Source organism: Camarhynchus parvulus, chromosome 2 (genome assembly GCF_901933205.1).
Source record: "Camarhynchus parvulus chromosome 2, STF_HiC, whole genome shotgun sequence".
Classification (NCBI taxonomy): Eukaryota; Metazoa; Chordata; class Aves; order Passeriformes; family Thraupidae; genus Camarhynchus; species Camarhynchus parvulus.
Genome location: NC_044572.1, coordinates 92,253,388 through 92,270,831, shown reverse-complemented (window position 1 = coordinate 92,270,831; position 17,444 = coordinate 92,253,388). Strand labels below are relative to the sequence as shown.

Sequence of the window (17,444 nt, the reverse complement as noted above, 5' to 3'; positions counted from 1 at the left end):
TAAAAGATAGGGTTGGTCTAGACTGGTGTTTTGCAGAGGCAAAGGCACAAGCTAAAACCAGAACCTTGGTGATGACCAGATAGATTTTCTCTGCTGCAACTGCTTTTTGGAGTTAAGGGATGACTAGAAGTTTTCCTGTTGACAAGGCTTTTCAGGACAAAACCATCTACAACAAATCTCTGGGCGTTGCAGCTAGATGAGGTTTTTGTATTTAAAAAAAAAAAAAAGGTTGATTACAGAAGGAATTATTTTAAACAGTTCTGGTGTTACTGAAGGGTTACCAGCAGGCTGCACAACCTGGAAAGCAATAGCTGCTGCTGCAGCTAATCAGGCTGTTTGAGGGCCAGGACAGAGGGCAGGCTGTGAGCAGTGGGACAGCAGTAATGAGATGGTTGGCTCTGCCAGCCAAGGTCAGCTTACTGGAGGCATCAGAGACCAGAAAGCTTCTGATGCTCTAAAAGGGCTGGAAGATAAAATGTATTATTGTGACTACTTCATGTGTTGCACGGGTTCCAGGGAACTGTCAGCTTCAATTTGTTCCTCCCATTGAAAAGAAGGAAGATGCTCGCATACTTCTGTGCTAATCCATCATTTCTTTTGTGCTGGTCGAGAAGTAAAAATTACAGGATACCCTTGCAACATAAAAAGACACAAGAAAAAGATAACTTTAGGGAAAAAAGGCCAGTTACTTCTTGTGTCATGCTTAGAGGACTCACTTCTTGAGTCCACTGGGTGCAGAGCCCGTATGCAAAGAACAAGGCAGGGTCTGTACTTGTGGAAACCAAAAAGCAATTCAAGCATACCATAAACCTGCCCTTCTCCACACCTCCCAAAATCTGTGGGGCAGCATGTATTGGGACTATCATTTTTTATCATGGCTTGGTTCCTGGCAGCTCCCTAATTAACCTGGATGGGAATGGGGAGGTGGAATCTTCTTTCTTCCAAACAGCACCAGACCCAGCAGCAAAAACACTTCAAAGCTAGAGCTGAAGAGCAAAAATTCAAGAGATTTAATTCAAATCCCCTGGATGCAGACTTGTAGTGATAGGAGAAGCGGTAATGGTTTTAAACTATAAGAGGGCAGATTTAAGCTGGACATGAGAATTTTTCTTTTTACAATTAGGGTGGTGAAACACTGGCATAGGTTGCCCAGAGAGGTAGGTGGTAGATGCCCCATCTCTGGAAACATTTAAGGTCAGGTTGGACAGGTTTCTGAGGAACCTGATCTAGTTGAAGATGTCCCTGCTCAATGCAGGGAGCTTGGACTAGATGGCCTTTAAAGGTCCCTTCCAATATAAGCCATTCTATGATTCTGTGAAGGCTGAGATAAAACTGGTGCCCACTTGCTGTAAAACAAGAGCTGAAGGTTGTCTGTCCCTAGGCTGCCAGATGGGGATAACGACAGTGGCCAGAGAAGATTACCTGGTACCCACTGTTTCCTTTCCCCTTGAAATACCTGCCTGGAGGTATTTCAGGCACCAGAGCACCAGCTTTATGGGAAGGGACAGGACAGGATTAATCCCCAGGCCAGCCACACAGCCTACGTGGCTGCAGATAAGTGAGGGCATGAGCAGTGTTTGCACTGAGAAGCAGAAATAAAGCTGCAGAAGAGCTGTGGACAAGGAAATGCAGTTTCTGCTTTGACTTGGGGCATATAGGGAAGGACAGTCACGGAGCTCAAACTGAGCTGACTGCCCAGCCTTAGCTAAGCCATTCCTGACATTAGGCAGAGACCTATAATATGATCCAGTTTATTACACCCAGGGTTGGCTTTTGCTGCTGACCTCCTTCCAGCTCTCTCATGGGGAGCTGGCAAAGCCCATCCTGCCATTCCTCCTCCAGCTGCCTGGCTCCCCTGCTCACAGACTGCCCTTCTGCCTTTGCCCTGGTGTAACTGAACTGAAGGACAGCATGGGAAACAAAGATGTTGGCGACTCAAATTCTCATTGACACTGGGATGTGTTTAACGTGCAGCCACCATGGTTTGTGAAGTCTCCCAGGGCAAAATTGCTTTTGCTCTCAAAAGACTTCACATTTGACTTTAAATTCCAAGCAGGCCCAGTTCTTTCTCTCTGCCTGCTAAAGGGGCAAGCACATCTTGGAGCCAATGCAACAATCAGTGCAAAACTAGTGGAGGGAAAAAAAAAATCAGTGTGTGTTCTTCCTGATCAATTTTGAGAATCTCTTAGTAAGACACTCCTCTAGCAACCTTCCTTTCAGAAAATCAGCAGGCACTGCAAGCTGAGTGAACAAAACAATGACCTCCAAGCTCCTGCTAAGTGAGAAAATAACCATTTTTCCCCCCTCCCATTTTGTTAATAGAGTCATCCAGGAACCACACAGCTTCAAAGCGATGTGACAGGCCCCTATCTGATACTAATTCACATCCCAGCCCTCTCTAACAAGCCTGTGTCAGGAGCGTGTGTTCAGGCATTGCTGTCCTCACTTCCTTCCCAGTCTGCTTTCAGCTGATGCTCTGTGCAGGCTGAATGGCCACAGACACAAGCCGTCTATCTCCCAGCTGCTCCCAGCCTAGCTTGCCTGATGAAAACTACCCCAGTTAAGTGGGTTGTCTGGGAGCAGCTTGTCACTGCCACATGTATAGCATCAGGAAAAAAAAAGTGTCAAACCAGCCATCCCTTTTTTGGAAAAAGCCAATACTGCTTATAGCTCTCACTCCCACTTCTCCCAGCAGGAAAGCAAGGCGGCTTCCCCAGACCTTTTCCAGCAGTGCACTTTGTGTGGAAGTTACCTTTCAGCCTGTTTGGGCTTAAAAAATATCGAAGAGCAAAAGGTAACCCTGCATGGCATGTAAGCACGCCACTGTGAGCTTTGAGGCCATGCTTGGTACCACTCTTAGCCCAAGCGTTTGCTCTGTCATACAGGTGAATAAAATGGTCATGTGCCTTGAAAGCACAAGGGAAGAAAAACACCTTTTTCACTTACAGATGCTCCTTCACAAACCACACACTTCTCCACTTACACATTACCAACCATTTAAGAAATATTAATTCTGAGGCAGAAAAACCTCTAAGGTAAAACTGTACTGTCATTCTAGAGAGGAGCAGCAACATGCCAAAGCTAAGTGCTCTGTTTCTTATGCAGGATCCTGGAAAGAAATTAAACATGCTGCTTTTTAAAAACAATACAAAACAAAGGAAACCCCCAAGGCCCACACTTTGCCGAGGAAAGGCTGCTTGGATGCCAAAAGTTAAACCAGCATCGGGTTATGGATGCTGGGATTGTCAAAGTTCACTTTGCACAAGTGCTTATCTGCACTTGCAGGCAGCACAGACACCATCTTAAGTGACTGCCCTAATCTTCAGTTACTAGCTTAGAAAACACTGGATTTATCGGAAAAAAAGAAACTTTGCTACCTTTAGACTCCCACTGTGCAACATATATACCCACCCACACTCATTTAAACGTGGAACAATCTGTCACATTTGCCCATTATGGTTATAAAGCAGGGCTCTGAACCCATCCCAGTGGATACCTTTCTGAGTCTGGCCACACAAACCACAACACGTTGTGTCTCTTCCCACTGTGTGAAGACCTCCAAGACAGCTGGGCAACCAGCACAGGAATCTTTCAGGAAATACACCTTCTTCCTGTCTCCTTCCTTAAGCTCTCTGTTTGGGTATGCTCCTGCTTTTGTTTATGCAGGAGAGGGACACTTGTGAAACCTAATTAACCACTGGAGAAGATGATGTTTCTGTTTGGGAGCGTGTTCCCTGCCCCGGGCTCCAGCTGCATGACAGCAGCTCAAACACGGTAATTAAAATGAGCGTGGCTGAATGCATGGCCAGATTAATGAATGCTGAAATTACACTGGGAATACACTCAGCTCTTCCCAGAGAGACGGATGAAAGGGTGCAAAGGCAGCACGGCCACAAGCACACAATTTCCAGAAAGCGTTTTGAAACTTTGAATGAGAGACAGCAAAATGCTCGGCTAACACAGCAATAGAAAGACCAGTCACAGGATTAGGGTGACCTTTTGTAACCAGGGCATTCAAAAGTAAACTGAAGAGCAATGCCAGAGTGTAATGGGTTTGCATCAGTCCTTGGGAACGAGCCAGAGGACTGTAAAGGGAACTTAAGAGGGTCTAAGCTCTCCTCTAACCAGTAATACCATAAAAGCCCTCTGGAAATAGAAAGACAAGACCTAAGGAAACGCCGAGACTTTTTTATGGAAACAGGGCTAAGCACTTCCACGCTCTGTGAGAATATATTAAGCCAGTTTCATGTCCCTCAGCGAACACCCATGTGTTGTGAAGATTTTCTTCACAATCACAGCCTAAAACCGTGCCCGAGACGCCCCAAAAGAGCGCCTTTGCCCTTCTCAAAACCTTGCCGCCGGCGGCGGCAGATGAGCAGGGTCGGGACCCGCTCCTGTGAGCGCGGCTCTCCAGCCCCGCAGCCCTGGAGCTGCGCTCGGCCACGTCCCCGCTCGGCAGCGCCCCTTTCCTTCCTTCTTTCCTTCCTTCGTTCCTTCCTTCCCCCGCGGGCTCGGGCCCCGCACCCCTCCGGGAGCCCGGCCGGGTACCTGTTGCTGCCGCGGCTCACAGCCCGCTCCGGGACGCCGCTCGCCCGCCGCCGCCCAGCGCTCCTCGGGCACCGCGGTGCCCCATCCCGGGCGGCAGCGCCCGCAGCTGGAAAACTAACAAACAGCGAATAATAATTTCTAAAAACAAAAAGGATAAAATTAAAGCTTTAAAATGAAATTAAAAAATCAAAATCGAAGACAAGCGAGGACAGCTCCCCTCCGTCGCCGCTCACCGCCGCTCTGGCAGCGAGCGAAGCCGCTGCCGGCTTTTCCTTGCGGAGCCGCGGCGGGCGGGAGGCGGGGGCGGAGGAGGCGGCGGAGGCGGTGCTGCTGCCGCCCGCCCCCAGCCGCGGGCAGTGGGGGGTGCGCAGCCCCCCAGACCCGGCCCCGGCCCCGCGGGATGCGGCGCTGCCGGTGCCCCCGTACCTTTTTGGGAGAGGCGGCCGTGCTGCTCTTCCTTTTTTTCGCTCGATGCGCCTGGCCCCTCAGGCCGTTTGTCCCAAAGGCGGAACATCTGTAAAATCCCTCTGACCCTTCCCGCCTGGAATGGGGCAGGGAACGGGCTGCAGCCGCCTGCCTTCCCCGCGGCCGGTGGACCACTCGCTGCAGCCTCCGTTGCCGTCAGGAGTGTGTATGAAAGCTCTAAATTTGGATGTTGGGCGGGCTGAAGACAGCAGTTAAAGGCGAATATAAATGAAAGAACATTGCAATGAATGGGCCTTGCGTTTCTTCCTTTAAGCATCTTTTCTGTTGCCCCAAGGAAAAAAAGGCTGTATTTTCTTCAAATTTAGTGTTCCTTCCAAAATGTTCCTATTTACTACCACTATATCTCTCTAGAGAGATATGGATTTTGCATATATTTGTTGCTACCCTTAGGACTTCTTAATTTCTCTTTTGTGACTTTTTTTAATACTGGACTTTACATCCGCCAACAGAAGTACCATACACACGTTGTATTTTCTATATGATTTGCTGTTCCTCTGCCAGCATTTAAAGCTGTTGTAGGGTCCTTCAAACAAGATCTCCCTTGTGCCTCTTAAACAGCTGCAAGTGGTTCTTTTTTGGGGGAGGGAGAAAGGAGCAGAGGGAATCCCTGGCAAATCTATGGGGTTAGTAAATAGACACAATTTGGAAGGAGGCTTGAGAAGTCAATGCTGATACCCTCCCCATATCCCTGTATCTTTCCCCATTTGGGTCAGGATAGGTAGACTCACCACTTTGTTTTCATTGAGTACACTGACCTGTCACACAGAGGGCGATACTGTATGAAGAAGTTAAGCAAATGACAAGGAAGACAGAGCTAGGTTTTGCAGAGCATTCTGCATGTAAAACAATCCCCAAAACCGTCCCTGAATAAAAAATCCAAGCTGCCAATTCCAGATGACCTATCATCTGAAGTAATTTTTAGCAGGAACAATGAATATGAGTTATTTATATTGTATGCTGAAAATAAACCCTGTAGCCTTAGAAAGTAGAAATGAGACAAAATTACTCCAGATTTAGTAAAAGCAGAGAAGCATGCTCTTCACACTGGTGTGTGGACCTCTGGGGTCTCGAGGCTGTTTCCAAGGTTTCTGAGTTCAGATGGGCTCTACAGCAATCATGGCTGTGGTATTTCCAGAGGCACCCATTTCTCCACTAGAAGAAGTGTAGGGGCTGTTGCCAACACTGTGTCACTGCCGTAGCTCCAAGGCAAAATTTTAAGGGTGACCTTTCTACATCTCTGACTGAATCAACTGTTCCCCCATTTCATGTGTGTCGCACAGGATGTGAACTCTGAGGCAAAGGCAGAGGAATTGCTTTCTGGAAAAAGCAGCTGTGCACTTTGGGCTATGGAATGCCAGGGAAAGAGGAGAGGAAATATTTGTGGCAACGCTGAAAGCTATAAATGTCTCATCATGCACACTTAATATGTGTTTGAGTCCATTTCAGCCTCTTAAGGGGTGGCAGCTCTCACTGCGGAAGCCTGGTGATCTGTTAAAGGTTTTCAGTGCCATAGACTAATTGCAACATCCTACTTCAACCTGGAGCCTCCTACAGTTCTGGTCAATTGTTACCAATTCCCTCTGGCCTTTTTGATCTTATCTTGCAGGAGATTTTTTGAACTTAAGGTTGCAGATGCAAATTACCTCATTCATATTGCAGCCTCCTCTTTCAAGGAAATATCCTCTATCCTATGCAAATACATGTGGTAGGGATGTATGAGCTGTTTCTCTTGGTTTCTCAATATAGTTTAGCATAGCAAATGCAGAAGGCTACTCTCCTCCTCCCCATCACACCAAGCCCTACACACACTCCCTCTTCTCTGCCCCCAGTGCTTGTTCAAACAGCTGGGAGACTGAGTAGGTTGATGGATGCTCTAGATAAAATCTTTGCCCCACTTAGTCCTTCTGGACATGTATTCATCCTGACACACATGCTTTTGAAAGGCTGGGACAGTCATTCCACGTGTGTCTTGTTTTGCTAATTCAGTGGAAATTGCCAGAGAGCTCTGTCTCCCTCCATCATCTGGCAGGAACTGAAGCTGCCATTGTATTGTGGCTGTGATCATGCTACTATGCCTATAAATTATTCACGGTATTGCAGCGTAATCTTCTGTTATGTTAAAAATAGGTCATCATGAGTGTCCCCAGTGAAATTCTAAGTGACAACAGCTGATTTTAGCTTTGTCTTCAGAAAACAGTGACCTTTTCAAAGCAGTAATTGACAATTATGGTCTACTTCTGTCTCTGAGACAGCTCCAGTGCACCTTAACAAACATTAATTCTCAGCACTGGTAACCCCACATTATACTTGAGACAACTAAACCAGAGCTACTAAATTACCTGCTGAGCTTTGCCAAAGCACTTTGCTTTCTATTAGCCTTTGCTTCCAGGCCAAAGAGTAAATCAGGATTATCAGAGAAGAGATTATAGTCTGAGAACACCTAAATGCTCTGCTCCTCCCAGGCACTCTGAAAGCTTCTTGAAAGGGCTGAGCAGGATTTTCTGGCTGATATGCATCAGTTACACATCCCTCTGGGGGGGTGGATATATTGAAAAGTACTTCACTTTTCCTATTGCCACACAGACTCCAGGCCACTGAATCCCCTGAATCAAGAGAGCCAGAGGCTTTCAGGTCCTGGACTGCAGACTAGACAAACCTGGAAAGGGCGAGCATGACCCAGTAGTCTGGACAGAGGTCCAGGGGAAACTCTCTTTCCCCTATAAGATACTGTGCAGGAGGGCTCTGTGTGGACCCCCCTGAAAAAGTGGGATATTGTTGAAATTTCCCTGCTTGCTGTGGGGATATATGTCTGTTGTGCAGATACAAAGACTTAGGCCTGGGTGACTTCATTCACCTGAAAGCAAAGATTGGTGGTGGGTGGCAATGCTCGGCAGGCCTTCCAGACAGCAATTTGCATGGAGCTCTCTTGTTAGCATGTTCAGAGCAGCAGGAGGCCAAAGGATGTGGGGGGATGGTTGGGCAGACCACAGCTTTGAGCTCTGGATGTCTGAAGTAGATCAGGCCTGCCCTAGCCTTTAAGGAAGATGATTTCTACCTGGTTTTTCCTGATGTAACTTGTCTTTGCTGTGTTTCTGTGTAAAACTCCTACGCTCAGAAGGGATGCACAAGGCATCTTCATATTGCTGATGGACATCCCACGGGACATCTCCAGCAGGTATCACACCCAGGAAAGTCTTCTGTGGGAACACAGGGTGCAAACCTGACTGTTCTTACCTGGGGATCTTGGTCCAAAAATATAGGTAAATGACCATATTTGAGAGTGGGGAACATGGCAGGTGCTGGAACCATCACCTGGGAAAGTTTTTAGAGGAGAGGTAAAAGACCCTGACCCCTGCCATGAGCAATCTGAGCAAGATGTGAGCTTTAACATTCTGACTGTATGCAAGTTTGCCATTACTCTTTCCAACTATGCATATTAAAGTGTAGCCACAATTCTCCTACTGCACCCTGCCCATGCTGCTCTTTGGATTGACTCCATTCCTTTACTTATAGCTTCTCTGTCCAGTTTGTTGCCCATTCATTGTCATTCTGTAACACTTCTTGCTCTCTTTCCAGGAGAGTTTGATACCGACTTGTTTTTCTCTCCTCTAACCACTCTGCAATCATTTCCTCTCTTTTACTTCCCATCACTATTTTGCTGCTCCACCCTCAAGTTCCTCATTTCTCATGATGGTGCTTTTGCAAGTCTTTCCACTCGCTGCTCTGGGGCACTTTGTGGGGAAAAGCTACTAGTGCTGATCTTCTGCAATGATTTGGGAACAAATTCCATTTGGGACTTCTGGCCAGATGCTCAGCACAGCTGGATCTTTGGGAATGACCGAAGCATAAATCAGAGGTTGTCCTGTGGCATGGTGGTCAGGACACGCTTGGTATGTCAAGGAACAGCTATGGATACAGAGGGAGAGGGCCAGGGACAGAAAGGGGAGTCACCTTTAGCTTTTGATGTACCACAGAGATAACACTTTCCCTCGGTAATCCTTCTTTTATCTGTTCTTTGTCCCACCTGGCTGCATTTGTGGTGGTCTGAGATAGCTGCCTTCAGATCAAGAATACTTCCCACAATGGCCTATGCCTCTGGCAGCATTTGATGTTTGGGAGGTGTATGCACAAGCATACATCCTACCTATCCTCATGTATATAACTTGGGGGAGCAGCGCGAAGGAGTCACCAACTGCCTTTTTTCCCCCCAAAACCTGTTTCAAAATCAGCACTGATGCCTCTTCTGGGCAGGTTTTCTGTGGCAATGTTCATGAAGGGCTGGAGGGAGCAGCACATTCCAGTTTCTCAGACTGCTTAGCAACAGGGCTGGCTGAGCTGCTCTTACGAGCACACCAAGTGTGGGGATGGTGTGTCTAGTACTGCAGCTCTATCCTTATTTTTCCGTGTCTTTTGTTTTTGAAAATCATTCCTTGTTTTCTAGTTAAGGCACTTGAAAAACTGCTGTAAACTAATTTTTGCTTTCCTGGACAGCTGGAAGTCAGCTACACTATGAGATGGTCAAAGCTACTATCGGAGGGATTGGAGACTTGGAGAGACAGGTATGGCACTAGCAGCCTGCTTTTTGGGAGCATGGCTGCAGGACAATATCATCCATGCTGCTGGTAGTGGCCGGCTTGAAGTCCTGCTGCTGGACAGCCATGAAACCAACTTGCCCAGAGGAGTGCAGGCAGTGGAACACATTGCTTTCCATGAGTCTGAAGCACGTGAGATTCCTGCTCAGGGCTACCTGTCTCAGTACAACCAACATCAAGAAGACCCTGTTAGACCATTTTCAGGAGCAGTTTCAGCTTTGTAGACAGAAAGTCAATATGTTCCTAGCTTCCTTGCTGGGATCCTCTTGAATCATTAGGTAATCTCTTGCCTCTTACTTGTTTCCTGGCTCTCAAATGCCCAGACCAGTCTCCCTGCCACAACCTTCATCGTCCATCATGACAGCAGGCTGAATCTGAATTCTGAATCTGTTTGGGGTTCTCTTAGGGACTGTGCCCATCTCTTCCCATGTTATCAAGCAGTAATACCTGCTGCTGAAATTTGCTGCTGACATCAGGACTACAGTTAAAATGTGGCCCCCAGCCCATGTCCACCTCCATACTCCCCTTGCACCCTCACCTGCATTTGAGAAACAAATTTTGGGCAAGCTCTAAAGCACAGAGGAGGAGAAAGCCTTTCTTTATACATGCACAAGCACTCTGGTTCTTCTCCACTCCATGATATGAAGCAGACAATTGGCCTGGAAGGACCAAGGATCATGAAAGATTGTATTATATGGGGCAAGACACTACAGGACATATTTGCAAACGTCAAAGGTATCCTCAGTCCATGACTGAAAGAGCAAGTCAGGAGCACCCAGGACTTTGGCCTGCCTTGCTGCAACCCCCAGCAGCAGCATAGAGACAGGCCCTGCCTTCCTGCTGCTCTGTGAGCCCCACAGGCCATGGCAAGAAGGGGAGGAGCTGCAGGGATGATGAGCATGGTCTGGGGAAAATGATGATCAGGTAGAAGAAGGCTGCAAAGGCTGGGGTGGAAGCAGGAAGCAAAGGAGCAAATAATGCCAGACATTTAAAAATCTAGTTCCATGTATGAATTCCACAGTGCTCTACACTGGTCTTCCTGCATGTCCCTAACAGGGCAGTTTCATAACAGAAACCCAGAAGGAGTCCTCAGGTGCAAAGGCTCCAAGCAATTTCAATCCTTACTTACGTTAGTGTAACACCAGAGCTGCCTTGTAATCATTCCCAGATAAACTGCAGTACGGGTGACCTGTCGAGGTCCTGGTGCGGAGACTGTGCTCCTCTTTCCTTCTTGTGAGCCAAAATTCTGCACAGAGGACTGCAGCTTTGAGAAATTATTTTCATTTCTTCCCTGCCTCCAAGATACCACCACTTCCCTCTTTTCCTCCCCAGCGCATATTTCTGTGGCTTAAATATAGCAAATACAAAACAAGTGCAGCACACACAGAATGCCATTCGGGGGAGCGCAGTGAACATGCTGCCTCTGTAATGTAATGAGCCCCAAGTGCATCTGCCAAATATTTGGACTGAGATTCCAAGGGAGAGAGGGTGGTCTGTAGCACAGAGAAGCTCCGACCAACCCCTCAGACCAGTACCCTCAGGCATCTTTTGGGGGGATACACATTCCTTGTTGGTCCAGCCTGCCTTCACCTGGAGGTGATTGACCATTCATAGCAGTTATTTCCTCTAGGAAGGGTGAAGAGCAGCTTTGTGTGAGTGGATTTAAAATTCATAAATAATACGTAAAGCAAATAAGAAGTGTTTCTTCAGGGGTGTGTTCTGGCTTTGTGGCTGAGGTTAAATGACACCAGTGAAACCATGCCAGTTTTTGAACATCTGACCCTATGTACTATTTTCAGTGCAGTGATTTTTGAAGTGATTAATGACAACAACTTGGCACTACTCAGAAGCTGATGTTGCTGATTAAGCTAACTCTTCCTTGGCTCACAACAGGCATCAGGAATAGAGTGGGCAGGAAGCTCCCCAGAGTGACAGAAGAGGCAGAGCACATCAGGACCTCCCGAGCTGCCTGCGTTTCAATGGGGAAACTAGAAAAAAAAAAACTACTGACATCCAACTCCACAGCTGAGCTCAGCAGTGCTGGACTGCTCTGCTCCTCCTGTGGCTTTATTTTTCTTTAAGAATATTTTGTATGGATTCTTTTCAACATTCCCACCCCTCTCAATTAAAAAAAAAAAAAAAAAAAAGAGCCTCGCTTGTTAAGTGTGCGCTGGGATTGCTATGTGGCACTCCTAGCGTGTATTTGGAGGAGGATCTCAGAGATGCTATCTGGTTTCAAATCTATCTACATCTATAAAAGTATCTCTCTTCTCCAAGACCCTCAAGAAAAGGAAATCTGTTAGTTCAGAGTGAAGGCAGTAGGCAGTGAGCAGGACTCCAAAACTTACAGGAGCTCTCAGGTGGCAAACTGCACTTCTACACAGTCACAACCAACTGCTTAAAAGAGATGGTGCCTTATAGACAATATCCACATTCACAACAGAGCTCTTCCACTGCTCTGAGCTGCCATGAAATGAGAAGGATGTGAACAAAGCTCCAGTTATGCCATGGAGCCTGAATTCTGGCCGGCCTTGTTAGCCACTGGCATCTTAATCACAAATTTGAGAAAGCTGTGGGGCTCATGTGTGAGATTTTATAAGCTCATCTCCCTGAGGTCCTGCCAGAGTCCTTGAAAATTTAATGACTATGTTAATGACATATATTGAATATATTCACAGAGCTTTTAGCCATCGTGCCAAGCCCCTCAGAGAGGCTGTCCCTCTCTCTTCTGCCACAGGTGACTGAAACACTCCTCCAGGGAACCTCCTGGGTACCACTCAGCTGCTGCCATACCTGAACCATAGGTGCACTCCCTGGGGAGTGCGGAGGGTTGGGGGCTTTTCACTCTGGTGTTACATAGCATGAAGAGAGGATCAGTTGCACAAAAGCTCATCATTGCAGGTCACTTCCCCTAGGGCTGGGCACAGGGAGGGCAGGAAGGCAGGGCTAGCCTGAGGAACAGCCTGGTATGATGAAAGGGGAGCTTTTGCCAGCCCTTGTGTGCACTGCTATAGTCACCTCGGAGAGCTCTGTCTGAGTTTTTGGGGCAGTTTTGGGGTTTGCTTCCCAGGGTGGTCATTTCACCTGGGATTTTGGGCTCGAGCATTTATTTTGCTGGACTATTTTGAGTGTCTTTTCTTTTCTGTAGAATGGGTTGTGGTTAATTGTAGGCAGGCTCACACAATGCTATGACATGGGCAGTAAATCCAGGGCAGGGCTCTGGTTAGTGAAGCTGCAGGAGCAACCTGGGTGCTGAGCTCCCCCTCCATAATGCCACAGAGCAGCAGCAAGTGCAGGCAGTTTTCCCAGTGGGGCATAACTAAAAGCATCACTGTGCACTGGGGAAACCTAACCCAGGCCTATATGGGGATTACCTTAGCTACTGGATCCTAGTTAGAGGCAAAGCTCAAGTAAATATTGAGCTTTAATGGTAAGCAGCCGCTGCAGGGCTTCCTCGTTGAACCTGCTATCACAAAGATGAGTCTACCCCACTGCTGCAGTGGATCTGCCTCCTGTTGCCCTGTGTGTGGGAATGCTGGGCTGTGGACCCCGACAGGCACCAACTACACTTGTGCCCACTGCTGCCAGGCAAGCACCAGGGAAATGCCATGGTCAGCAAAAGAGCCCAGGTCTTCCAGCAGTGAAGGATCCCTATGTCCATGCCCTGAACTGGCACCTGGAGGGGCTTGTTTCCACCCTTGCCCTCCCTCCTTCTTGAACACACTCACTATTGACTAAGAGGAACATAAGGTAGCCAGTTTGAGGAGCTAGAACACTAAATCTCAGAGAAGGCTGGAATAGAGGGCATTCAAACTGCCCCAATTTGGGTGCAGCCAGATGTGTTTATCCACTGTGTTTATCTCTTCAGGCAAGGGCTGGTCACAGCAGGCTTTTCCCCAAAATACCAGGTTTTTTCCTCACTCTCCATGGCTTCATATCTTTCTACTTTACTTCTTGTCTTCCAACCTTTTTATCAACTATTAGAACTCAAGGTATCACTTCCAAGCTCTGCATCTCTGAACTTTCCAACTCCCAGACTACCTGCAGTTAAACTAGAGAAAGCCAATGCCAGCCCCCATTAAGTTATGCAGATTGAAGCTTTTTATGCTCAGGAATTCCATAGCACTTTTGCTTCACCTGTTTTCCAGTTGCCAAAGACACAGGAATATCAGGGACTCTTTCATAGCATAAACCTCTGCTTCAAACCATTTCCCTGCTCCTGGATGCCAGATCAACAACACACTGCTTAAAATTCTGTGTGGCCTGACAACACCCCTCACCTCCACAAGCAATGCTGAGAATATAGGAGAAATCCTCCTATTGGGAAATCTTCCCACCATCAACTTTTTAGGGCCTCTGTGACATTGTCAAGTGCTTGACGACTCTCTCCCTTTCTCCCCCGCCTCATCCATACACACAGCCTGTTTTCACTCCTCGCCTTTTAACTCTGCACTTCCTGAGCCGGTTGTTTTGTGCCTGTCACACCCATGGTGCACCAACCACAAGGCTTTGGTTCAGCATCCAGGCAGGCGGAAGCTCATTTCACAGGCGGCTGAGCTGTGCCTCGAATTATTAAAGGGGTGAAGTTGTTTACGCCACCCACTCACGTTGGCCAAGACACATTTATTTTGTGAATTTAATGATGGGACTGAGCGACAAAAAGCTTGTGTTTCTTGGAACTTTGTAAAGATGCTATGTAAAACCAGGAGGGGGAAAATGTGCAAAAAAAGGCAGCTTTGCTTCAGCCTTTGGTGTGACACTTGTTTTGCAAGCTTAGAAGGCACCCCAAGCACACCTGATCAGTGGTTTCTCTCTGGCTTGTACATACCTTCCTCTTTTCTATGAGGGCTGGTTATATGCCACTTGTTTATTTGGCCTGGATTTTCCCCTCACTGTTGTTATTATTAGTGATCTAGAAATATCATCAACAGATATGAACCAAAAAAGCTGCCTTCCAGAAACGGAGAAGGAAGCACCAAAAAGATCAAAAGTTTTAATTAAAAAATAGGGAGAGAACAAAGGAGAAAGGGTCTCTCATTTCAATATTTTTTTAAATTTTTTTTCTTTGGGGCTCATGGGCTCAAACTTTTCTGCTTCATATATGGAGTGCAATGCCCTGTTAAAAATAATCCTCCAGCTGCCCATGACAGCTGGAAGTTCCAGAGCACTGCGGGTGGGTCAGTGTGGGGGCGCCTGGGGTGGGGATGGGCGTCTCACACAGACTCCTCTGACCACAAAAAGCTCTCGCCCCCGTCTGCATAACTCTGAGTCCACCCATGGACCACAACCAGAATGAAGCAGCTGTAAGAAGCAGGTGAGTGGAGCATTTAGTATAAACAGGAATAACAAAAATGCTCCATAAGGCAGCACACTTTTTTCCTTGCCATCCTTGTCTTGTGTGTTAAAATAGGTCTGATCATGCTCTGCAGAAAGGTGCTTCAATCTGAGTTTATAGGCCAAATATCTCACTACAATCCATCTATCTGGATGAAGCAGACACTGTTGCCTTGGTGATGGGACTTCTCATCCTCTGGGCTGAAGGGAGTACAGCATTCACTTTCTCCAGGAATGTGAGATAAGCCAAAAGGACAAGAAGGGCTGGTGGGACCTGTAAATGTTTTCAGGACACTGATCTGCAGTCTCCCAGCAGTCAGGAAGGAGAAGCTCCCATGCCTGATACATTGCAAGGCTGCTCATCCTTACAACAGCCTCCTGAAGTATTGGGAACTGGTATGCTGGATAAAAAGTAGCTGTGTCAAACTCTCTGGAGTGAAAACATAGGAAAAAAAGTATCTCTGTATATCTCTGAGGTGGGCATTTGCTGGAATACCATACTGATATGAACACATGAGTAGCATTAGAAAACATAATTCTCTTAAAGTTACACCACTTTGATGTACTCTGTGGGGAGGGGTCATACCTGAGTGGTCTCACCAAAGCAGGGCTAGATACAGCATGGAAAGAAACCTGGTCCCATGGGTCACAGACAGGCTGTGACATGGATGGCCCCATGTGACATTTGACAAGCCACTGCAGTTGTACGTCCAAGAAAAGCACAGTGTCTAGTATTGCTTCAGGGAAAGAGAAAAGTTGCTTAACCTGAATTGCTGCTGAATAAAGAGTCTCAACTGTAAGTTAACATCCAAGGCTTATCCTCAGTTTTCTCTAACATCTCTAACCTCACTATGTGCGGGCACTGCACATAATCATGTACAGCAGCTAGCTTTCATTTCAGCTAAGCCTCAGAGTTGGTCCCAAACCCCAGAACTAAAGCTATTTTCCATCTTGTAAAGGACAGGCAGGCTTTACAAGGATGCAAAGGCATCTGCTGCATTTTTGAAGCACACCTTGAACATTTGATGCAGTTCTGTTCTCACAGGAGCCTTGATGGGCAGCAGTGCTGGAATGCATCTGTATGCCAAAAGGAGCATGTCAGTCTTGGGCAAGGGAAGAGCCCTGGGACTCTGTGCAGTGCACCATCTAAAATGGGGCTCTGGTCTACTGAACTGGAGCACACCCTTAATGAATGTAATGAAAAAGACAGTGTTGGTTTCTCTACCCCATTATTTGGAAACACTGATAGGGTTTTGTGTGGAATTTGACCTGAGAGGTTATGGTTACCCCATGTACAACCAGAGGGCATACACAGGAAGTGGGAAGTGGAGGTGTGAGGAGAGGTCAGTGTAGAGCAGCTGCATTAGAAGATCTGCAATAAATCACAGCTTAATTTCTACTTTTCCTGTGCATTCTCAGTGTGGATAGGGTGCTAACAAAATATTTGGACCTAATTCTTGAAGGAATACCAAGCAAGTTTGCCAACAACACTAAATTGAGAGGAGCTGTTGACTCCCTCAAGGGCAGACAGGCCCTGCAGAGAGACCCTGACAAATTAAAGGACTGGGCAATCACCAACTGTAAGAAGTTCAACAAGGGCAAGTGCTGGATTCTGGACCCTGGACGGAGCAACCATGGTTGTGTGTACAGACTAGAGAACAAGAGGCTGGAGAGAAGCACTGTGGAAAGGGACTGGTTGATGGCAAGTTGAACCTGAGTCAGCAGTGCCCTGGCAGCCAGGAGGGCCAGATGCGTCCTGGGGGGCATCAGGCCCAGCATCACCAGCTGGGCAAGGGAAAGGATTGTCCTGCTCTGCTCTGAGCTGGGCCAGCCTCACCTCAAGTGCAGTGGGCAGTTTTGGGTGCTACAACATAAAAAAATATTAAACTGTTAGAGAGTGTCCAAAGGAGGACTATGAAGATGGTGAAGGGCCTTGAGGGGAAGCCATGTGAGGAGCACCTGAGGTCACTTGCTCTGTTCAGCCTGGAGAAGAGGAGACTGAAGGGAGACCTCATTGCAGTCACAACTTCCTTGTGTGGGGAAGAGGAGGGCCAGGCACTGATCTCTTCTCTGTGGTGACAAGTGACAGGACCCAAGGAAACTCATGAAGTAGAGTCAGGAGAGGTTTAGGCAGGATATCAAGAAAAATTCTTCACCCTGAGGGTGGCTGGGCACTGGAACAGGCTCCCCAGGGAAGTGGTCACAGCACCAGCCTGACAGGGTCCAAGAAGCATTTGAACAATACTCTTGGGCACTTGAGTCATACTCAAGGTATCCTGTACAGGGCCAGGAGCTGGACTTGATGATCCTGATGCATCCCTTCCAACTCAGCATATCCATGATTCCATGGTGTGCTGGCCATGTTTGCTGACTGCTTGCAAATTCTGCTCATGGATGTGTCTGCTTGATCCAGGAGCTCCTGCTGTGCCGAGCCTCTGGTCCCAGTCAGAGGCTGTGCGGGTGCAGGGGCATCACAACTCTGTG

The 17,444-nt window shown here is 47.4% G+C and overlaps 1 protein-coding gene across 6 annotated transcripts in view; it reads right to left on the bottom strand.

Moving 5' to 3' along the window:
• The window catches only part of RIPOR2 (RHO family interacting cell polarization regulator 2), a 109,575-nt gene that overhangs the window by 47,041 nt on the left and 45,090 nt on the right, over positions 1-17,444 (bottom strand). The window contains exon 1 of one of the 6 annotated variants that reach the window (XM_030971907.1): positions 10,756-10,862. The exons of 2 other annotated variants lie outside the window; for them this stretch is intronic. Coding sequence is in view for 2 of the 4 variants with exons in the window: in XM_030971908.1 (XP_030827768.1) it covers positions 4,975-5,062 (88 nt within the window). In the remaining 2 variants the exon portion in view is untranslated. Of the gene's footprint in view, positions 1-4,548; positions 4,780-4,974; positions 5,100-10,755; positions 10,863-17,444 lie in introns of those variants that run through there. 3 more of the 6 variants (XM_030971908.1, XM_030971903.1, XM_030971906.1) reach the window with 3 other exon arrangements.